The following is a 25035-nucleotide window of genomic DNA, read 5'->3' as shown; positions in this document are numbered from 1 at the left end:
CACATCACACATAGGGTTATGTAGGGGATGTTGTAATCTTGGTTTACCAGTGTGACTATCCTGTGTTGTATCCTCTTTGGACAGGCTGTGTTGTTTGTGGGTACTCAAGGCCCTTGCCAGTTCCCAGGTTTGGTCCTGCGGTGTACCCTACATAGGGGAGGTTGTCTGTGTGGATAGTCCATGCCCCATTTTGGTTCCCAGGTATTGTCCTGTGGTGTACCCTACATAGGGGAGGTTGTGTGTGTGTGGGTAGTCCATGCCCCATTTTGGTTCCCAGGTATTGTCCTGTGGTGTACCCTACATAGGGGAGGTTGTCTGTGTGGGTAGTCCATGCCCCATTTTGGTTCCCAGGTATTATCCTGTGGCGTTTCCTACTTAGGGGAAGTTGTTTGTGTGGGTAGTCCATGTCCCATTTTGATTCCCAGGTATTGTCCTGCGGTGTACCCTACTTAGGGGAGGTTGTGTCTGTGGGTAGTCAAAGCCCATTTCTTTTAGCTTTTTGTGGTAGTGGTGTATTTTGATTCCCAGGTATTGTCCTGCGGTGTACCCTACTTAGGGGAGGTTGTGTCTGTGGGTAGTCAAAGCCCATTTCTTTTAGCTTTTTGTGGTAGTGGTGTGTGCGTGTAGCCCATGCCCCATGTCCCATGTCCCAGGTTCACTACCCTGCGGTGTACCCTTTTGAGGGGAGGTTGTTGATTTGTGGGTGGTCAATGCCCTATTTCGGTTCCAGGTTGTCTTTCCTGTGGTGTACCCTACTTTGGGGAGGTTGTGATTTTTAAGTATTAGTACCCTGTGTTCCCTATTTTTGGTGGAGATTGTTTAACATTGTTGCTTTTTGACACTCTGCTTCTGTCAAAGTCTACCTGCCTGAGATTCGTGGCCAAGGGTTTCATGTCGGTGGGACTTTGGGTGAGGAGTTTTTATTTTTCTCTGTCAGATTGTTTTGTTAGGGGAGCTTGTAAAGGGTCTGTGTCTACGCTTGCCTTTGTTTTTCAGAGGGTTTTCTCTCTGGTGTACCCAGTTGGCAGCGTGACCATTTTTCTTTGCTACTCTGCTCTTTATTCATCTATGCCATGCTTTTACTCTAAGGGAATGGGATGTGGCATATAGTAGCATTTAGTGGTTTCTTTCCATCCAAATTTAGCATGTTATTCTATTCCTGCTCATACTTACGATTATAGTATTTCTGTTCATGCTAATCATACCTCATGCAGTACTTGTTGTACATTATTTATTTGCGTACTTCATTTTTGTACTTTTATGCAAATGTCACACTTGAGGTATCTTTGTCTATGTTTTCTTCTTTCTTTTCTCATTCTCTAAGGAGAGAGGATGTGTAGTAAACTACTTCTCTGTGGTGCTCTACTGATTAGAATGTTGATGACATCATAGAATGCCTGGGGTGACTCTCTGGCTCTTAACGTCAGTTGATCTACTCAGGCTGAGCTGATGAGAGCTGGCTCCTGGTGGGGTTTTATCTATCTTACTTCTGTACCTGTTATCTTGGAAGGAACTTACATTAAAGGAACCTATATCTACAGTGGACTCTGTTACTTCCTTTATTACATACTTCACCAGAACGTATTCTATAGTTAACAGTGGACTTCAAAGTGTAAAGTCTCTTTTAATTTGAACTATTAATCATAGCTACTTCTAGAATGTACCGCCACAAATCTAAAACAACTGGTCATCAATAAAATACTTTCTTTACACTGTAATATTGTAATGCACACTCATTTATTACTGTCGTACAATTTGTCTTTTCTTTTTACCAGCATCTACTTTTACATTGAGATAATTAAAAATAATCACCTCTACTAGTAAATCAATAACTGGTTAACAATAATCCATGTTTTAAAGTATGACACTTTCTAAGAAAAAAGAATAAACAAACTCAGCAATCATGACTCATTTATTTATGCATTTTGTTTGCACACCTTGCTTGATGTGAATAATTTTTTAAGTAATAAAAAAGGAAATCATTGATTGATATAGTACAAAAATATATTAGTTATTTATAAATTATTGCAGATCAGCTCATTATAAATATAGGTAATGAAACAGCTACTTCTTATAGAAAACACCACATCATTTATAATAATAAGCACAAAATACACACATTTTATAATTAAGATTTTCAGATGTCATAAAGTGTACCATATTAAACAAACAGCATCGAACTCCCATTTTCCCATTGTTGAAAGGTACTACAAATAAAAGTAGACATCATGCAGTAATCAGAATTCAGTCAACTTTGGAACTAGTTCTTGTTTCATTTATTCCCACATAGCTTTTGTTGATAGTTCACTTGAAACAGTCACCTACAACATTCCTGATACTTCCTACCTTTTCCAAGCCTCCCATCATAATCTAAAAACAGGTATTTCAAACCTTTAGTGTCCTAAATGATGATGCAATTAAACCAGTTCATTTATTACACACAATGTAAATGTCTGCATATTCAGCATCCTTTGATGACTGGCACAAGTCGTTTTCCAACGCTCATAGTCCACTCAGTGCAAGTCCCTGAGACAACATGTAGCTTGAATTATTGAACAAATATGTTGTCATTTAGTGCCAAATGCCCACCTCTACAGCTTCAGACTATTTGCAATGTAGATTCAGCTCTGTGACTAAGGCACAGGAAGGGAAACCAAGGTGCAGGATGATAAAATACATGTAAAAGAAGTTTCCTAAAATTTACACAGTGTATTAAATAACGGAGCATGGTTTTAATTTTCTTAGTTGATTAACAACCTACCCATGGATTGATATTTATCTTAACTGTGCAACAATGGGAACAGAATAACTATGCACCACATTAGCAGCTTATTGAAAAATACTGAAACAAATAAGGGACCCATTAATCACAAGTTTAGGCCTATATATCTGGAAGCAATCCATCCTGTTTATAGAGTAAGAAACAAAGAAAGAAGAAACAAGGTTTGATTAATCTATGCTAAAATATAATGAATTTGAGTTATTTGTGGTGACAGATTTTCTTGCACGTAGAAAGACTGCGATTCTCACAGTTACATGGTTACAGTTATTTGCATTTCCATTTCCAAAGCTGTTCTAACTGAACACCAGATTGTTCATCAAAATAAAAATTGAATAATCTTCCTCTAGATCTAGATACTTTTGAATCTTGAAATTCTTGTGAAGAGTGAGGCTGCAGACAAATCTGATCAGGCCAAAGTAGCCTGGCAGATTTGTTTAAAAATACTTCCTTTTCCGAACATGACCTGATCTACTTTGACATTGCTGAGTAGACGTTCTCAAACACTATGACATTACAGTAAGGACTTGAAATTACCAGCTCATTTGCAAAAAGATCTTGGGATGGAAATTCCCCAGTGAAACACGTGAAAGTTAAATGTACCACAAGGAAAAAATACACATAAGAAATATTACAATGCAGTGATGTACCACTTCGAAATACAGAAAACTCTTGAACCATCTGTCTGCGTATTTGCACTTTCCCCAACAAGGAGAAAAGTGTCAATAAAATAGTCACATGGCCCTGTCCCACAAAGAAGTGTTCTTTCTAATATGGAATGAACATGTCCAACTAAAGGGATCAAAAGTAAATTTGGTAACAAATGTTTCAAACTTGTCCAAAAAGTGAAACTTTCCTTGTACACCAAAAAATATCTAAAAAACAAAGATACACATTTTAAAAAAATGGCTAGTCTATCATTGGGATAATCTAATATATTTCATATTACATGTAAAGAGCTACTATAGTATCAAGTGGACGGACCAAAGGAAATGGTAACAAGCTTCCACCATCGTCTTGGGCAGACAAATTCTTGTCCTTCAGGGCTACAAAAAAACATTAATTCCCAAAACATGAAGATTTGGCAAATCCAATGAGACTTTTTTTGGAGTTGGGTATGCTGTAGTATGGCATTTTTGTAGATCAACATGCTTGTGATGGAACCTCAGCCTGGTCTAACTGGGTCAAGGCAGGACCAAACTCCAATCACACAACTGCCACATAAATCAATGTACCTCTTCACACGGATAATTTGCATGGGTACTAAAGTCTCTGTGAATAAGTGCCCATACATAAAAAGCCTTATGTTTTTTGACAGGTTATTATGCAAGGTGTAGTTACCTTTTAATTTCTTGTTAAACTCCACAATGAAGCAATATTGGTTTTAATCTACTACACACGTTTTCAACATGCGCTATGTCAATAATGGAAAATAGATCTAAAAAAGACCTTGCAACAAAACATCTAGGGGTTTTCTCCTTAACACAAAACTTAGTCAGGATGCTTTAGAGGTCAAGAAACACACGCAGAACAAGTCAGATAAAAAAACAATTTTCATGAGATAAAATGTTACTTTTTCAGTTATTAAATATAATGACCATCCCAATGGAACTTTCACACACATGTATATACACAACAGAGTAGAACAAATGAGTTTAAACATTTATGATAGATCACATGAAAGAAGATGAAGAATCAAGACAAACAAAGGAAAAACAGGGCTGTCCTTAATTTTTGATCCATGCCTTTATGATCACCTTGAGAATTGGAACTAGAGTTGCATATCAGTCACATCTTTCTATAGTCAATTTTGTATGTGTATTCTTCCTAGAGTGGAGTGGAGAGGCACACCTGAACTGTTCCTAACTTCAATACAACCTATTTACTCTCTTCATGCCTCAATAGCCATATAGAAATGTGTATTTATGTGCTTAAATAATTTTTACATGCTACATTGATTAACTATCAGGAGAGGAACATCTCCAACAGCACTGCAAGAAGGTTTTTGAGTTCTGAAATGATTCCTAAAATTATGCTATTTATTTTTTAGTTAGAGGTCTTAAAACTTAAAGCAAATGATTTTTACTGAGCTTTGACAGTCATAATTTAATTTGGATATGTGCTTTTCAATTTTGATTAGCACATTGAATTAATCAATATAGGCACCAATAGCTGACGAATTCAGACCTTAGCTGAATCAGTGTTAGTACTACATTATCTCTAAAATAATACAATTTTTCCTTCAGTTACCTTTCAAAGCATTCATTCTGTGAAAAAAGGTGTGAACTTTAACTAAGAATATACTTTCATTTTATGCATTGCTCAATTTCTACAAGTTTTCAAGGGTACTCATTTCATGGAGCATTTGCCTCATTTTGTTGGCAAAACTGTAGGGTTTTGCAGAACCTTTACCTGAACGCATCTGGATGGATGGGCTTCTTCTAGGGACTGACATCCCAATACAGGGAACTGCAACAGGCAGAGCTGTGTAATGAGAAATAGCTGTTGAATTCCCAGGTCTAAAATGTTGTGAAGTGCGCCCGACACTCCTAATGGATGTGCTTTAGCAGTTACTAAAGGCTTAAACAAAGCAGCAAATTCAGATTGGTTGCAATGCAGCCAATCCAAAAGGAATTAACAACCCAGTGTCTAAACCAAATTGATTAGCCACCTTCAGCCATTCAGAATTCATTCCTCTGTTTAATCCATGTTATAACTGTCTGTGCGAGAATGGTCAACACATCCAATGCTTATCCTAGAATTATTTTTCCAGTCTAGGAAGTTGCAGGGATGCAGAAGACAGTTAGGTGTGCCCATTTCGGTAGACCACGAAAGGATAATTCCAGTAGTATGCAACTTAAGAATACCTAACACTTTCAGACTGCCAGCTGAAAATTAAAACAGGAGGGTTCTTATTGTTTCACATTACATTAACATTTTTCATCCAGTACATGGCAAAAGGGAAACGTTGTCTGGAGTGGGATTATGTGGCTTCTACTCATCCCATTAGAAACACAAGACCAAAAGTGCCACATATATGTTGGAATGAGCAGTCTTCTTACAAAAAAACAAAAGCTATGCAATTCTAGACTTCGCTATCTTTTTATAACATGTTATGAGGAAAGGCTAAACCATCATTATTATACATTCTATATAACAGTAATGTAAATAGTAGTTAATCCCACTTATCAGGCCAAGGATAATTAGGCACCATTAAACGTTTGAATAGACATGTGGACTACATGAACATTTTAAAACTGAGGACTATCAAACACCGTAGGCGGTGCACACTATAGATTTTTCGAAAAGCTATAACAAGTCTGCAGTTTTCAGGGGCTACACTCAATATTAAACTTCGGAAACATACTTATACATTAAACATTGCTGTGTTTCTATGATATTTATAACCTCTAACCTTTAAAAAAGAAGGGATAGTGATAGTTATTTTATTAACTTGCAAGGGGTGTATAAAGTTTGAGCATAACTTATTAAACTTTGGTGTTTAATTAATCATATGAATACATTTTATACAATAAAATACACAATGGCGGAAATTACAAAAGGTTTTCAATGAGGAAAAACATCAACTCCATCACTAATGGCAAACTGCTGGAATCTGACGTCCTGCCATGGATCACAGGGATCAAAGCACTGTCAAGATCATTTAGGTAACGCTGAGGGAGAAGACGACCAAAAGATCCAGCCTGATATTCAACCTTAAGGAAAAGAGATCCAAGTTGTTAGACTTGTTCAAAAATTACAAAACCGGTTATATGCACTGTGAACAAATTCACTAGTTGATACCGTACCTTTATGGTCCAAATGAAAGAAAAATACAACATTACACAGCAAGTGTCGCTTCTACTTGGACAAATAACCAATTAAAAGGAAGGAAAATAGTAAGTATATAATTAGTAACAAAATTAACAAGACCCAGGTAACTATAACTAAGTGGTGTAGATTAAACCCCTTGTGTTTTTGCACCCATGCTTGATAAAAGTTTTAGTGTAATAGGCTCTTTCATGGGTCATGCCACAGCGGAGTGGTCATTGGTCATGTCAGACTTGAGTTCATTTGTTTTGATAATGCACATACTTTAAAGGTAATCAACTCTCAGCTTGCACAAGATGCACAAATGAAACAGGCCCAGATGCCAAAGTACAGAAACTGCCAACAAGAGTTTATTCGCATTCACAGGGAATAAAACACAAAGGTTAAAGTGGAGTGGATATGCGAGGACTTTAGTGCAATTTTAACTAGGCTAAGAGGCGATTGTAACACATAGGATTTAGAGGCGAGTTAAGGTCACAGGGTTATTCATTAAAGAGTTTATGTTTGAGATTGTTGTATGGGGATGGTGTTACTTCTATATAATTGCGAGACTGATGAATGAGCTTTGTATACATATCAATATACTGCATAACTCAGCATTTCAATTCAAATTAATTATCTTTCAAGCATGACAAGTGCTAACTTGCTAATGTGACATTAGCTGTTTTACTTTGTGTAGATATGTTGAGGTGGAGTTTAGCCGATCAGTACTGAGGTTTGTACATAAATTAGGATCTGATCAAGTTAGGAGACTTGACTTATGTACCTTAAGTCACTGCCAGCTGTAAAGAGCGTGATATTTTTATGTTCTTGCTACCTGATAAGGTGCAAATGGAAAAATTAATAATACATAGCGATGAACTGTAAAGTAGCGAAGTTTGTACAAAAGATAGGAACTAATCACACTGCTGGGTGAGCTAACTTATGTATTTTATATGTCCTTACCAGAGTAAAATGGTTGTGATTTTTTTTTCCAATAACCAAATTAGTTTCTTTTAACCATAACTAGCAGCATTCACCAACAATCGATTAACATCATCACAGTGTGCATTGGATACTGGAACAGAGTACAAATACCTGTAAACAACAACAGCATTACACCAGAGGTCCATGATATGCCCACCACCCACCCCATAACTTATGTTTTTGGAGGCATCCTTGTGCTTTATGAATCAGCTTCTCCTGGAGAGCACACCAGTCCACTTCCTTCCGCCATACTGCCAACAAAAGAGTAACCGGTAGCCTTCAAGTGCCGTCATTGTCCCTTTTGGCCACCAATGTGGCTACTCCTTTAAATGACCTTTTTGATCTCTGCTGCCCAACTTCTTCCAGGAGACCCAGTAGGGCCATCAGAGTACCAACGTCTATGTGGCAGCTCAGATTCCCAGAGATCTCTCGCCCTATGCCTCCCCAAAAAGCAGACAATGCCAGACAAGACCAGACCATATGGAAAAAGTAAACTATGGGGAAAGTGCACCTCGCACACGTGGGCTGGGCAGCAAGGCTCATCCACTAAAGATTGTGATATTTGATATGTACTTGTTAGCTGCAAAGGTGCAAATGGAAAAAATATGATATATAGTGATGTATTACAAGAAGTAATGTGAAAGGAATAACATGGCTGATTGATATAGTGGGGTTTGCTTGTTTTTCATTTGTAGGAAATATGCAAGCATTTTTCATGAATCACTTTTGTGGGATGTAACTGGATAAACATAGGAATGCATTGGACTGTATTTAAATACTCACCAATATGAATATCTTGTGAATCTTATGTGTTACTTGATTTTTAATATATTTTAGACAATTTGGCCTATTTGTATATATGTATGTATACCATTTTCGTTGGATACCGATGGATTTAAATAGAGGTATTATTTTTTACCCAACAACCCTGAAGAAGCAACTGGCATGAAAAATCAGTGAAGCAATGGGAACATTATGGCAACTGTTTGGAATGTGAAACATTGTCATAATAATAAAGAGCCATTTTCTTATAGAGTATTAAAGACTGGTCATATTGTTATTGTTATTTAATTTTATAAGGAGCACAGCTACCCGGAGGTTTCCCGGCATACCGAAGATAATACATTGTTTTGTCTTCTCAGATCTTTGGACTTACCACTACGTGGATGTTGAACTTGGCCCTTTCTGCGGGGATGTCTCCAAACTGTTAACTCTGGGCACTTTACCATTGCTAACCAGTGCTAAAGTGCTTGTGCACTCATCCTAAAACATGGTAACATTGGCTTACACCCAATTGGCACATTTAATATACTTGTAGGTCTGTAGTGAAGTGGTACTACCTGCATCTGTAAATTAAATGCTACTAGTGGGCCTGCAGCACTGATTGTGCCACCCACCAAAGAAGCCCTTTAAAGATGTCTCAGGCCTGCCAGTGTAGTTTAAACCTGCCATTTCAACCTTGCAAAATAAACATTTTACCAGGCCTAACACTTCCTTTTTATTATATATGTCACCCCGCCGGTATAGGCCCTACACAGGCCATAGGGCAGAGTTCATTGTATTTAAAAAGTTAGACATGTACTTTTAACTTTTACATGTCCTGGTAGTGGCAAAACTGAAAGTCGTTTTTCACAACTGCGAGGCCTACCTCTCCAATAGGAAAACATTGGGTTACCTTATTATATTTAATAAGTGATTATTTTCAATTTGCAGCAAATAGGAATGTCGCGTTTGGTGTCTAAAGAAATGTGATTTAAAAACAACTTTAATGGTAAAGTCTGATTTTAAATCACAGTTCTGTAAATGCTACTTCTAGAAAGGTGGGAGCTTCATGTTCAAACTATTTAGTGCCTGTAGGCTGTATCCTGGATCACATGACTAGGTGTAACTGGGAGTTGGTCTTGACTATTACTCCACGACAGTGAGACAAAGAGTGAATAGGTGTTAGCAGGAGGGTCCATCTCCGTCACGAAAAGGGTGAGGTGCAGTTACTTACCACAATTGCATACCACAAACTCTGCTTCAGCACACTCACAAAGGGTTTCACACCAGTCTTTACTGCCCCCAGACAACTTGGGGCCAGGGAAGGGAGGGAGGAAGCTCAGACACTTAGGAGGTGGAAACCTCTAGAAGCTTCTCCTACTTCAAGCTGGAACCAAGGATAAATATTAAACCCTCAGACTCACTCTTCATAACACATCTAGACCTCTGCTGTAAGGAGGACTGCTACTTTGTTGCCTTGTCTGAATGAGAAGGATTGGACCTGCTTCTTGAACCCAAACCCAGGATCACCAGAGTGACAGACACAGCGTGACACATTGCAGCTCCGCATCAGAACCGCCACTGCGCAACACATCCCCATTGCAGGACCTCGCAGCTCATCTGAACCGCAGCTACGCAACACATCCTCAGTGTAGTGCATTGCATCAATGCCACTGAAACTGCCTCTGCATGATGCATCCTCAACACAGGACCTCACAATGCTCCCCAACCAGGATTTAAGCTACTTTATTCAGCAGACCCAACTTGGTCCATGTATCCGGTCCACGCTCCATCACAGCTGGCCTAAACTTGTGATTTTCTTTCCGGGTTCGGCACGACCAGATAACTACAGTTGGTGCTTTGTACTTTTATCTTTACCTAAACCTTTAAAATAGCGTATCTCCAATTCTACTAATTGGATTTTGTTGTTTTAGTCTCAAATAATTTATCACATTTTATTCGATTTGTTTTAAAATGGTGTGGGATTTTTCTTGTGTTGTGCTTTCATTTTATTACTGTTTGTAGTGCTGCATAAATACTTTACACACTGCCTCCAAGTTAAGCCTGACTGCTTTTATGCTAACTTACCAAAGGGTTAAGCACCGATTAATTTGGGGTTTGTTGTGTTTTACCATGACAAGAATTGCGGTGGCTGCTTCAGTAGATTTTCACCCTCCTCAACCAGTAACCTAATTTCCTACAATGGACAAATAAAAATTCACTGATTTAGGAACCAGTGAATAAGGACTAGGGCACTGGGCTACAATTCCTGTTACCATTTCTTCAGCATCAGGATTTTAACCTATATTAACAAAACAAAACTAGAAATTAATTGAAAATGCAGTACAATTGCAAAATTTAAAAAAGCAATGAAATGTGCCAGTACGTCCTTCAATTATACGTAACTCACTTAAGTAGAAGTTGCACCGCCTTAGATGGAAGACTCATCAGTGTTGTAATATGTGAGATCATATGCTGAGCATCACAGCCTACATAGCAAGTATAACAGCAAGTTATGCTTGAGCCAGTTACGTATAACTGCCATATTTCCCTAGTTTCTTTGTTCTTAAGGGGTAGTGCTATTTAAATTAATTTGTACGTTTTTTTAAAATGCAAGTTAAAATCTTACAACCTTCTTCATGTGTAAATTGACTTTACCTTTGTTTTTACAGTGAATTTCTGTATTTATTAAAGTGAATTAATATTGTATTATGTAAATGTAAATGTATAGATACTTGTTAAGCGCGACTGTCACCCAAAGGGTATCCTGGCGCTGAGACCATATCATTCCATCGGATGAAATACACTACATTGCTCTTGGAAAGAGGTAAGTCTTGAGATCCCTCTTGAAAGAAATCAGATCTTGCCTACTCCTCAGCGCCAGAGGTAGGGTGTTCCATAACGTGGCGGCCGTGAAGCTGAAGTCACGACCGCCCATCCTCACTCTGTTAATCCTGGAAACCATCACCAGGAACGCTGAGGAGGATCTCAAAGGTCTGGCAGCTTGATACCAGGAGAAGAGATTTTGGAGCAGCATTGGTCCCTGTCCGTGCAGAGCCCTAAAAACAAGGCATATATTTACGACCAGCCCCTTGCCGCGCAGAGGGGGGGCAGAGGCAAAGTTGGCCGCAGTCGCCAGGCCTATTGCCCAAACTGTTGGTGTTGAGCCCAGGGCCTGGCATTTAGCCAGTTCTTGCATCTAGCCCATCACCGAAGGTCCTGCGCATATGGACGGGGTACTAGAAGTAATATGAGAAGCTAAGATACTAGTTGACTTCAATTTGGATTTAAAAATGTCATGACAAGTAGAAAGAAGTGCATAATGAAATTGTAATTTAGATAATATTGTAATAATTAGTCATTTGGACATATTTGCACGTAGTCTAATATACAATGTGAAGGATTATCACTGTGTTGCTTGATAGGTGGAGTATATGAGCACTGGAAAAAAAACCACACAATATTGCACCCCAATACTTGATATCAAGGCCGGGTTTTATGGCTGAAACAAGTCAAGGCAGACTGTGAATAAATCAAATACAGACCTACTTTGGTGTATTGATGTCTGTTTTTCTTAGTATATATGTTTAACAATCATGAACTCTTAGAAAATACCTATACTCACTGGATGAAGTCGTCAGTGATGTCATTTGTGATGCTATCAGTAATATTTATTTAATATGTGCCATATGTATCAAGCTAATTTTTAGTCACAAATGCTGCAAATCGCAAAAATAGAGTGTTTGCGCTAAAAAAAATTGCTATTTCCAATGTATGATGCACAATCGCATCGCAAAATGAGAATTTGCTAAAATAGCGATTCCTTAGCGAATCTTCATTTTGCGATTTTCTCAGTTAGCGAAATTCGCTAACAGGAAATCACAAAATAGGAAATCGCTATGAAATGTATGAAAATAAAATCGCAATTAGCGAATTCACTAAATTTGCAATTTGGAGAATCGCAATTACCACCATGTAGGAGGAGGTGGTAACCAGGTGCAAACTATTTAAGGAGTCCCATAATGCAACAGACTTTTTCCACAATGGCTGGGCTGTACGTAATAGCCAGGAGGCTGCACAGAGGAGGAGACGCCATTAGAGGATATTCCGTGCGCGCATTAGCATGTTCCAGCGGACTGAGGACATCCATACACACTACAGACTGGATGAAGAGAGCATCCTTGATTTAATTTTGGAACTCAAAACCTTTCTTGAACACCCCACACGCAGGACACACTCCATCCCCACCCACATCCAGGTCCTGTGCTCACTGCACCTCTTGGCATCAGGTAGTTTCCAGGGGGTTATTGCCTCAGCAGGAGGGGTGTCACAGAGTGCACTTTGGGGCTTTTTCCACGCGTTTCTTGATGCCATGGTACAGAGGCTGCATCACCACATTCACTTACCAAGCACCCTACAGGCACTAGACCAGACCAAGCAGGACTTCTATCAAATAGCCCAATTTCCCGTCATTGGATGCATAGATGGGACACGTGTTGCAATATCCCCCCCCCCCTCCCAGAATGAGTATGTGTTCAGGAATCGCAAATCCTACCATTCCCTGAACATACAGGTGTGTGTGATGCCAAGCACATCATCACGGACATTGTCGCTAAATACCCAGGCAGCACACACAACGCTTTCATCTTCCGTCACAGTGGGATACACCGTCGACTCACAAGTGGGGAGTTTGGTGAGGGATATCTACTAGGTAAATGCATTTGAACAGAGGACACACTTGTTAAGGATAGCATGTGCAGGACAGTGTTTAACAATATTCCTCCCAGGTGACAGTGCGTATGCAGTACGTGAGTTCATACTGATACCCTACCTGAATCCAGCCAACGCTGGGGAGCGGGGGTACAATAGCGCCCACATAGCAACCAGAGGCACCATTGAGCAGACATTCAGGATACTCAAGAGCAGATTCAGATGCCTCCGTAAGAGTGGAGGGGCGTACAATACAGCCCCCAGACCTGTTGCAAGATAGTGGTAGCATGTGCCATGCTGCACAACATCGCCACCAGGAAAGGCACACCGGTGGAGCTCAGTGAATCGGATTCATCAGATGTGGAGGGGTCGGCCCCAAGTCGCATGCCAGCCGGTGTAGTTGGTGCAGCTGCTGGGCGCCAGAGGCGAGATGAGATTACACACAATTATTTCTAGGTAAGAAAAAATGACACAATGCCAGATATCATTTGTGAGACTGTGTTTTATTCCTTAACTTCAGGATGAATGACGTCACACAGCCTGAGTGACACACAATGTCTATCCCAATGTCCAGCAGATGTTACAGTCACAGTGCAAGTCTTTCATCAGGAGCAAGTGTCCATGTAAAGTGGGTAGCTGCACCCATCCAGTGGTCCTATTTAGTTCACCTCAAATGCGGCACTGTCGGGAGGAAGCCCCTGTTCGGGATTGCACAGTGCCTTCCTCACTTGGCCCACTAGGCCTACTGGTACTGCCACTACGGCGCTTATCCATGGTGGGCGGGGGGTGATGGTGCTCCTTCCTGATTGTGCGTCCTCATCTGTGTGAGTTAGTACTCCTGGCCCTGTAGTGCGAAAGGCCCGCAGCTCATCTACAGCAGATGTTATTTGGACCAGGGCCCTTGCAACGTCCTGGCTGTTGTGTGCCTCCTCACGCTGCATGCAGATGCTGCGCCTTGATAGTACATTGGTAGCAGAGGACAGGCGGTTCACCGCATGTGTGTACAGGTCTAGGCGCTGCATCTCCCAGCGCCTAGTTGCACGGTCGGCCTTAAGTTCGGCACAGAGTGCCTCCAGGGCACCAGTCATGCCCCTGAAGCCTGCCCTGACTTCTCTCTTTAATGCTTTTATGTTTTTGGCCTGCAGGCGCTGTACTTGCAACATGTGCATCTCCAGTCCGCAGAACACGGTGTCATCCCCTGGGTCTGCAGCACTGCTGGATGCATGAGACCTGCGCCTGGTTTGGACTGTTGGGATGGGATCAGCAAGTGCACGGTGATGTGGCTCTGGCTGTGTTGCGTCAGTTTGGAAATTGCCATCGGTGTCCTGGCCCTCGTCCTCCAATTAAGGTAGTGGTGGCACTACATTTCTCCTGCGGCGCTTTGGATGGTGTACTGGGCTGTCCTCCTCCTCGGTTTCCTCCTCCTGCCCTGCTGCTTGTCTGTTTGGGGAATCGCCCTGTCTTCCACTGCCTGTGGCCTGTGTTCCAGATGGTGCTGTGGACGTAAAAGCACACATTTATTTACTGTTCTGACTTGCCCTTGTCAATTATTAAATATCACTGTTTGGGATTACATGTGTCTTGTATTTGCCTTTCTTGATGTGCACATGCTATTGGGGACTGACTGGGTGTAAATGCACCACTGTAATGTGCATGTTACTACATCTCCCATAATGCATTGCAGTGTGTGCTTGTGTACCTGCACTGGAATTCTAGTTTTGTCCTGCCCCTGTGTCGCTGCTGGGTGTCTGGGGGTAGTTGAGGGGTCTCAGGAGTATGATGGCATGCTTCTTACCTTGTCCTGGTACTTGGGGGTCGGAGCTGTCAAGGTCCGCCATGCCCATTACACTTTCAGGAAGCAGGGTCCCCTCCACCAGTTCCTCGAGAGGTGTGGAGTCAGAGGCAGTCCCTCCACCGGTCTTCCTGGACTGCTCCAACCTGGCAGCCACCTTCTCTTTGGAGCACTGGCGCATATCCTACCAGCGCTTTCTTAAGTCTTCCACACTCCTGTGTGTGACACCAACAGCATTCACTTTCTGCTGGATTTCTGCCCATATACGCCGCTCGCGTGTCTCAGGCACCCGGAGAAATTTCTTCCCAAATGAGAGCTCATGGCTTGTCACCATTCCTTGGATGAGCACCTCCAACTCAGCTTCAGAAAACTTTTGTTTTCTTTTCCTCTGGGTTTCCCCCTGCTGCTGCTGCTCTGTGTCCTGGCTGGCCATGTCTCCAGTGTCTTCCATTATTTTCACCACTGCAGAGTTCCCTCTCCACCACTCCTTCTCTCGGACTGTGCTTCAGAAACTCAGGTGCAGCATGGGTAGTCACACTTCCTGGTTGTGATGTCATCAAGCTGCACCTGAGTTTCCGATTTTCAGATTAGCGAAATTCGCAATTTTGCGATTTTTTCCGTTAAGGAATCACTATTTGGAGTGTCGCAATGAAAATAGCGATTTTTACAGAATTGCTATTTTTTGCGATTTTTTTACATACATACCGTTTTGCGATTCAGAAATTGCGATTCGCTATAAATCGCAAATTGAGAATCTCAAAAGGGGAGCTTGATACATATGGCCCTATATCTTTACTGGCATTTTTGGAGTGTATACTTTTTCAACATGTACAGTCATATATATGGCATCCACAGGCCATTAGTCTTGTATGGCTCAGCCAAGATTTTTAACACTTTATGTCTGTGAATGAAAATCCAAATTTTAATAATTGAATGTCCCATAAATGTTCTCTGTACTTTATTCCATGTGTACTTGAGGGAGTTACTAATATCCAATAAGCAAAGATATACCATAAACCATCAATAATCCAACGTCATGCATTAAACTTAAGTAAACCTTTTGGTGGTGCGTGTCCTAGCAGCTCCGCCGCTATAAGTCCTGGTTTATAACTGTTTCCCTGTGGGGGAAAGTTCTGTTCAACTCAGAATACCAGATCTATGCTGGTGATCAGATGTGTGGGTGAGGGGGAAGAGTAGGGGAATTAGGCAGGGAGCATCACATGCATGTATCTCATCCAAGCCCCACTTCTTTTTCTCCAGACTTAGAGCGGTTGTCAATCTGTTCCTGTGTTACCTCTTTATCCCTTCCTGAGTCTATTTCAGGTCTAGTTTCTGAGGCTCTCAATATTTCTGTCCATAGGTCTGCTAGGGGTCGCCGGCTAATCCCCCTTGCATCTTCTTTCTGCAGTGCTCTCTTCTCTGCCCTGGCCCAGTTATCTATATTGATTTCCCATGATGTTATCACAGGACCTGTAGGTGCTTTACAGTGTTGGGCTATCTGTCTCATCGCTAAAACAAATGCTAAGTCCACAAATCTGTCACCTACTTTCTTGGCTTTCGGTCTAGGGAACATGCCCAGCAGGCAAACCTCCGTTATGCTAGGAAGGGTGCGTGCCAGTGTCTTCTTGATCATGTTCAGAACGGTCTCCCAAAACTCCCTCAAATATGCACACATTCCCAGGTCATATGGGCAAACCCTACATCTCCCAGTCCACATCTAGAGCAACCCCGGATCTCGCCTCCATGCATAACATTCAGTCTGTGGGGTCAGGTTTACCATGTGAACAGAGTTAAACTGAATCACTTTAAAATTGGCGTTTCCAGACACCTGTTTCGTATCCTCTAGGATTCGGTTCCATTCCTTGTCAGGTGGCTCTCTTACTATAATTTCCCCCCATTTCCCTCCAGTTCGATCTAGCGTTTTTTTCACCATGTATAGTAATGCTCCGTACAACCACTAAGTGTCTGCCCACCCCTAAAGTAATCAATATTTGAAGGACTCCAAGAGTTTGTGATTCCTGCTGGCCGCTTCGCCACAGGTCTCGAAACGTCCTTGTCATTGAGTGGTTTGTCAGAAATTGCCCGTGTGGTATATCCTATTGTGATCGAAAGTCAAATATTGGAATTAATGTCCCCATATAAAAACTGTTTCCATTGTTGTGATCCCTGCCGCAGTCCATTCTGATAGTTGAAGCTTCGTATACCAGTGGGACACCATGTGGTATCCCAATCAGGGGAAGATCTGATGTATAGGGGTAGACTCCATTTGTCATCTGAGGCACCTCCTTCAGCAGTATTATGCAGCAAGTAATAATATGCCCAGCTTTGGTATGGTCACCGCTAGGTGTAAGAGTCTAGCACGCATCCAGACCTGACTATTCCGCCATCCTTCATTTCCCAACAGCTTGAGATTCTTGCCATTCAACCACTGAGCCATCCATTGAAGTTGAGCTGGCAGATAATTTAGCTCAAATGCGTTCTAGTGCCCTTTGTAACACCTCTATAAACACTTTGTTCCGGCCCATATCAATTCCCGGAGTAGTTAGTTCAAGCGAGCAAACCATGGGGGGCGTGATGATGTTATCAGTGATGACATCAGTGAAGTCACTTACCATGTCATGAGTGATGTAAAATGTGAGGTCAAAGGCAGTACATGGCATGGGGGAGGGTAAGTTAGTTAGTTAAGGTAACCATAGCTGCTGAATTTCTCTGGTTTTATACAAGTGAAAAGTGAGCCTAACTATAACGTCCCTGTAAACTTTGGCTTTTCCTGTGAATTTCTAAGGTCTTTTAATCCAATTTACTAGCTATAACATCACTGTACCCTTTGTTTTTCACAGTGGGTTTAAGGTTTTTAATGTTATTTCCTAACTATAATGCCCCTAGAACCTTTCGCTTTTGCAGTGAATTTCTAAGGTTTTTCAAACTGCTTTTGTAAAATATCAACCCCTCCAATATTTACTCTTTTAGTAAATTTGTAGGGTTTATTTTTAATACTAAGTGCATTACAAAATATTTTGTTATTGATTTTTTTTAATACTATAGATATTCTTATTTTACCCACAAACTTTTTATCCATTTAAAAATATAAAAATCACATATGTAGTTATGGTAGAGTGAAACGTTTTTCTAATGGAATTAAATATATAAACAAAAATATTTTTGAGGTACCAATAAACCTTTGCAGGTCCGAATACATATATGGTCTGATACTCTATGGTTTTTATACCAGCTCACGTGATCGGAACGATACTGCGATTCCAATTCTGCAGTTTTGATGGAAATTTTACAAATTACTGCACATATGTATACCCCTCCATTGTCATCAACATCAGCGTGAACATAGTTATAAGTATATATAAACCATCTAATATCTGTTCTTCCAAAAATTTACTGACTTTGTGAATTCGTGAATTCACACACCGGAACTGGTAATTCACACAATAATATACCAAAACCTTGCCTTCTGATTGGATGCATTAGGATCCCATGCTTTAATATGGAAAACAACATCTACAGACCGTTACTTCTCCAATGAATTCTCTAGAAGGAGGATTGAGAAGCAGCAATTCTGTGCTTTTAGACAAAAGCTGAAGCTACATCATATGTCCAAGATGAGAATCCACAACCTCTTGAGGATGAAGAAGAAGACACACCACTTCGCAGAAAAGGAAGTGATAGATGTAAGCACTTCACTATACCTTCTGGGCAAAAGTAGGTATCAGCAAAATATGCCCAGTGCACAATCTTTGACAAGAAGTTATCCAGAAGCACTGCAAAGAAATATTTGCATGGGACAAGTTCTATGTAAAATTTGTAATTTTATAATTTGTAAAGCACTTATAACCAAAAGGCATCAAAAGGCTGTAACTGGCTAGAAGAATTGGGGCAGACCAGTAAAATCCATTATTCTTGTGAAAAAAACCTGGTTTTCAAATGCTTGCAAAACATGGAATAAGAATTAATGCTAACAATATGTACAGAGAATGTGTTCCATATCGTCGCTGTTGCCACAGAGAAGGCACACTCACCCCATCTTGCCGTCCTAAAATGGGGAACACTCACTTTCCTCTGCCCAGCTGATCTCAAGTGTCTGCTGGGAAAATACCAGTTGAAATCAATTCTTAAGTAATAAGAGTCCTACTGGATGAGGGCCTTAAAAAACAGATGCAGGGCGTAAAAGATCAACATCTTCTTCACTGGGAGCCAGTGCAGTGTCTGGAATCCCTCACTCACGAGAGATGTTTGGGAATGCCCAGCACCACTTGCGCACCTGCATTTTGAATGGCCTAAAGTTTGTTAAAACGATTACTGGTTGGCGTTTAAATACCGAACAATACACTAATCAAGGCGTAATGGTATGAGCGCAATGACTTCTGACACATTCAAGCTAGCCTGGCTGATGAGGGGTGTTACCCAGAAACCGGTCCCAGGATGTTTGTTTCCGGTCCAGGGAAGACCTGGCTTGGCAGTTCAGTCTGGACTGTTCCCATGAGGCACAGGGTCAAGACTGATTTGCATTAGGTTGGGTCTGAACTGGGGTGGCAAAGTGAGTTAAAGAACAATGATGGATTCAACCCACATCTGTGACTGGAAGTGAGTGTCTGAAAAGGATCAGCACTCCGTCCATCTCCTTGTGTTTGCACTGCATGGGTATGTCCCTGGGTACGAAAGTGTATGCCAAGGTGTGTTATTGGACGGATTAATGTTTGGCTGTCTGTGTCAGTGTCTGCATTACAGTATGGCCGGGTGTGTTAGTGTGTGCCCATGTAAAGCCCTGGGTGTGTCAGTGTCTGCATCAGTGTGTGCCTGGGTGTTTTACTGAAAGCTTTACTGTTTAGATAGGTGTGTCAGTATCTGCATTGCTGTATGCCTGGACTTGCCAGTGTCTGCACGGTTATGTCCCTGGGTGTGTCTGTGTATGTGTGTTACTGGATGTATTTGTGTTTGGATGGGTGTATCCGGGTCTGCAATGATAAATCTCGGGTGTGTCAACGTATGCCTGGATGTCTTATTAGATGCATTCATTTTTGGCTGGGTTTGTCTATGTGAGCATTGCTCTATGCATGGGTGTGACAGTGTCTGGATTGCTAAGTTCCTGGTTGTGACAGTGTGTGCATGAGGGTGTGCCTGAGTGTGTTATTGGATACATTAGCGTTTGGCTAGGTGTGTCAGTGTATGCATTGCTGAATGCCTGTGTTTCAGTGTTTGCATTGAAAAGTAGCTTGGTGTGTCAGTGTCTCCAGCAGTGTGTTCCTGAGTATGTAACTGGTTGCATTACTGTTTGGCTGGGTGTGTCAGTGGCTACATTGCTGTATGCATGTGTTTGTCAGTCTCTGGGTGTGTCAGTGTATGCTGAGCATATGCCTGTGTGTTATTGGGTGCATTAATGTTTGGCTGTCTGTGTCAGTGTCTGCACTGCAATATGGTTTGGTGTGTCAGTGTCTGTATTGCTATGTTTTTGGGTGTGTCACTGTATGCATCAGTGTATGCCTGGGTGTGTTAATCAATGCATTAATGTTTGCGTGGCTGTCTTAGTGTGTGCATTGTTACATGCCTGTGTGTTAGTGTCTGCATTGATATGTGTAGTAAGTATGCCCAGTAGCCGAGACGTAGTTTCAGTTGATTCATTAAATCTTAGTTACGAATTGTTAAGTTGATGTGAAATAGCCCCACCAGGAGCAGCCTGCCTGCAGCTCAGCCCATACTCCAAATGTCACACTTCACTTCAAGGCACCAAAACATTCCATCCATCATCACCACACCAACATTCCACGCAGCACATTCACACTGGCTGAGCAGCTAGGGGAGAGGATGTAGCCTAACAGTTAGGACGGTGAACTTCAAATCTGAACCGGGTTCAAGTCTCGGCAACGACACTTAACATCCTGTGATTCTGGGCAAATTACTTAATCACCCCGGGCCAAAAATGAATGTGTCCACGTGCAACGGAACTGGTGCTCCTGTAAATCGCTCTCATACCCGATCTCGGGTCAAGCTCGCGCTATATGAAACTTTGGGGAAAAACAGGATAATTACATATACAGTATTCTACATAATGTTCCTGAGTGTGTCATTGTAGACGTCAGTGTATGCCTGGGTATGTTATTGGATGCATTTGTGTTTGGCTGGATGTTTTACAATCAATAGAATTTCAAAAGTAACTTACAATTTCAACTATGCATGAAGAAATAATTTTAAGAAGTAACTAGACATATCTCATACTGTAAAGCTATATATTAATACGAATAAGCACTATTTTCCCTTTTTTACTGCTCTCAGCATCTTTACTCATACACCATAAATGATGTCATTTTTAAGAAGAACACGTAGAACAGTGGAGGAAAAACAATCTTAAAGGTAGTACAAAAAACCCAAATCTGCACACTCTCTTATTGCAATTAAGGAACACTGTGGATTGCACTCACTACACATAAACAAAACAACTTATTTAACCATTGTTAACTACTTATAAATGTAGTTTTCTACACTAACTTTTCAAATGCTTGTATATTTCTACAAACACCACAAAAGAAAGTGATGTTTGGAACCACTGTACTATACCTTCTAGGGAAAAGAATGCAATAGCTAAACATGTACACTGTAATGATTTCCGGCATAGAGTTACCCAGCAGCGCTGCCAAGTAGTATTCACATGGGACACGTTCCAATTAGAAGCATTTAAAAGCAATTCATGAAATGGTATGAAACTGAATCATGCACGAGAAACTAATATTCCACCACTAGTGCACCCTTGAGAGAACGTTCATCAGCTGCGGTCATTTGAATACCTGTGAAGATTTGAGTGAGATTACTCACTGTGCAAAATGCCACATAATTGCTGCTGTTAAATGTCTTGCGTAGCTCCATTCTCCCTACTACACTACCTGTGTGTATGACTGTATAGGTGTGTGATTACATGTAGGAGTACTTGTATGAGTGTGTTTGTGTTCCTAACATTAAGGTAATAATGAATAAAACATTGCAATACAATTTAAACCAAACAATTAACAAACATAATATAACAAATTTAATTATATACAAATACAGAAACACACCGAAACTTGAAGTTCTACAACAAAACGTAGCACAAGACGAAAAGGATAGATGATTCCTAGAAATGTGGAAGAAATAGATGAAGATGTACAAGGGAGGTGTAGCCATGTATAAATGAGTGTTTTAGTATTAGTAGAATTTGCCCGGGTTAAACTGATACAGCAGGACTCCATCCATGTAATTGTAATTGAATTAGCTAATAAGGTTTACAACCTCGGACAAGGTGTTCAATTGCTTTTTCAGCGAGTAGCATGCTACTACGGAACCCAAAAATAATTAGTGGTGAATTAGTATAGGGAGATTTGAAATTAATTTGAGCACTGGACATGTGAGATTGTTATTTGAATTGAAAAAGGATAGCAGTAGGAGGAGGTTTGCGATGAGTAAAGGGGAGATGGAGGGGTGAAGAATCAAAGGGAAGGGTTTAGAAAGGCTTGTTTTGGAGATCTGAATAGGTACGAGATGATGCAAGGAGGGAAGAGTCTAGAACGGGTTATTTTGTGGATCATGGTAGTAGACTGGTGTTTGAGATGAGTGAGAGTAGAGGTAGAGATATATTGAGAGAGGTATAGGGTGAGAAATAGGGTAGTGCATTGGAGAGAGAAGTAGAAAGATGTTTGAGATGAGTCGGTGGAGGTAGAGGATATATTGAGAGGTATAGGGTGAGATATAGGATAGTGCCTTGGAGATGCTAAATTAGAAGTAAAGTAATAAATATATAGATACATGGAAAGTATATATGTATAAAGAAGGTAATCAATGTAGATTTAAGTTGTATTTAATAAACTCAGACTTTCATGCATTGTGCACTTTTAAGTTAATTTATTTGTTTTTATATATAAAACTATTGACTGAAAAAAACACAGGTTTCAGGGACGTTGTAGTTAGAAATTAGCATTTAAAAAACCTTAGTTATTTACGAAAAAATTCCGCCGCAGTGCTAAGGGGGCGGGGCAGCCGGGCGGCGGGAGCATGCTGGTGACGGAACCGCTCCGTCACCAGCCGCGGTTGCGCTGTGCTCAATAGAACATTCAGCGCAGGCGCGGAATCCGCGCCGCGCAGGATTTCCGAGCGGGGTGTGATGGAACAGCTCCGTCATCAGCACAGCGCGACCACGGCTGATGACGGAGTGGTTCCGTCACCAGCAGGGGAGGGGTTATCAGCATCATCCATTAAGTTTCTGAAAGGGCGTAAAGGTACAGTTCTGTATTTTCCTTTATATGTGACACACTCTATTGAAACTATGGGTGTAGAGACAAATTAGGAAGAACCACTTGTTCTTCTAGTGAATATTGTGGCCCGAAAAACAACGACATCTGTCAGAAACTAGTGGGTGTAAATAAGGCAGAGAAAGCTACATTATATCTTAAACACAATAATGTGTACTATAAAAATGTAGATGTTCTGTAGCATGGAAGTCACAAGATGGAAGAAATGCTGCCTACAAGTAGACTGCTTGAAAAAGTGGTTAGAAGTAGATCTGAAAAAATATATGAGCATTTCAGTTTCCATCTACTATAGTCAAAAATGATTATTGGGATGCCATTTAACTTTATCAAATAAACAAGCCAAAAAGTGTCTGTAGTAAAGATTTATCACATTGCTTCTGCTCAGTACTATTTGAAAACACAGAAGAAGAATAAAGCTGTTAGAAACACCTTCTTACAAAACAACAGTACTTTTAACAAGCATTTCTAAACTACCCCACAAAATCCTCCCAGCACTAGTAACAGTTTCTGACTAACACTGAATTTCAACCTCCACTCCTCCGGGGTTAGTTCCTACTTACAGACAAGGATCTCCTTAATAGTGGCATACCTCAACCTCGTCTCCTTCCATGGGCGTCCGCAGGGGGGGGGCAAGGAGGGACGCTTGCCCCCCCCTGGAGCGATCCTCATTGCCCTCCCTGCGGACGCCCATGAAAACTGTGACTTCAAGACGGGGTTCTCACTCTCTTTCCTCTCCTTTCTTTTATTTGCTTCCCTGTGAAATGGATCCAAAAATTAAAGACGCTTTTGCTGGAAATGTAGTATTTTTCTGCCATTTTTATTCCAAAGTGCAGCATTGGGAATAAAAGGCTAAAAATATGAAAAATAGATAAATAACTAAATAAAGTAAGACAGAGTGGTTGCAAATTGGCCAAACTGATTTTATTCACACTGAAAAACATTAGTGCCACTTTTACAGAGTTTGCCAGTGAAGCGCTATTTTTGTTTTCTTGTCTTTGTTTTCCCTGGACTTGGAACTAGTGCACCAATCCTGGAGGTACCAAAATGTGTGGACTGGAAAACAAAAGGTGTGCTGCGGCTCTGCGTCCAGGGATGTGGTCTTTTTACCTGAAACTGAAACTGAACTCGGACAAGACGGAAGTCCTCATCCTGGGATCTTCACCCTCCGCCTGGGACGACTTCTGGTGGCCCCCCGCCCTGGGCAGCGCACCCAAACCGACAGACCACGCACGCAACCTGGGCTTCATCCTGGACTCCTCCCTCTCCATGACCAGACAAGTCAACGCCGTCTCCTTGTCATGCTTCAACATCCTGCGCATGCTACGGAAGATCTTCCGGTGGATCCCCACTGAGACCAGGAAGACGGTCACCCAGGCCCTCGTCACCAGCCGCCTGGACTACGGCAACTCCCTATACGCCGGAACCACCGCCAAACTCCAGAAGAGACTCCAGCGGATCCAGAACGCCTCAGCACGACTCATCTTGGACATCCCCCGTCGCAGCCACATCTCCGGACACCTGAGAGATCTGCACTGGCTCCTGGTCAACAAGAGAATCACCTTCCGTCTCCTCACCCACGCACACAAGGCCCTCCACAACCAAGGCCCAGGATACCTCAACAGCCGCCTCAACTTCTACAATCCCACACGTCAACTTCGATCGACCGGCCACGCCCTCGCCGCCATCCCCCGCATCCGAAGAGCCACCACAGGAGGAAGATACTTCTCCTACCTGGCCGCCAAGACCTGGAACTCCCTCCCGACCCACCTCCGCCTGACCCAGGACCACCTTGCCTTCAGGAAGCAGCTCAAGACCTGGCTGTTCGAGCAGTAGCGGACCCCCCCTCCCCCCCCCAGCGCCTTGAGACCCTCCGGGTGAGTAGTGCGCTATATAAATGTTGTGATTGATTG

General features: G+C 41.5%; 1 protein-coding gene across 5 annotated transcripts in view; it reads right to left on the bottom strand.

Annotated features, from left to right (window-relative positions):
- Positions 1-1894: 1894 nt before the first annotated feature.
- The window catches only part of ZFYVE16 (zinc finger FYVE-type containing 16), a 743498-nt gene continuing 720357 nt past the window's right edge, over positions 1895-25035 (bottom strand). For 4 of the 5 annotated variants that reach the window (XM_086960830.1, XM_086960829.1, XM_086960828.1 and 1 more), the window contains exon 17: positions 1895-6495. In XM_086960830.1, coding sequence (XP_086816956.1) covers positions 6334-6495 — 162 coding nt within the window. In that variant the 3' untranslated portion in view covers positions 1895-6333. The remainder of the gene's footprint in view (positions 6496-25035) is intronic. The other variant, XM_086960831.1, reaches the window with a different exon arrangement.

The sequence above is a fragment of the Lissotriton vulgaris genome, chromosome 3_1 (genome assembly GCF_964263255.1).
Source record: "Lissotriton vulgaris chromosome 3_1, aLisVul1.2, whole genome shotgun sequence".
NCBI classification, from domain to species: Eukaryota; Metazoa; Chordata; class Amphibia; order Caudata; family Salamandridae; genus Lissotriton; species Lissotriton vulgaris.
This window is presented reverse-complemented; position numbering and strand designations above follow the sequence as displayed.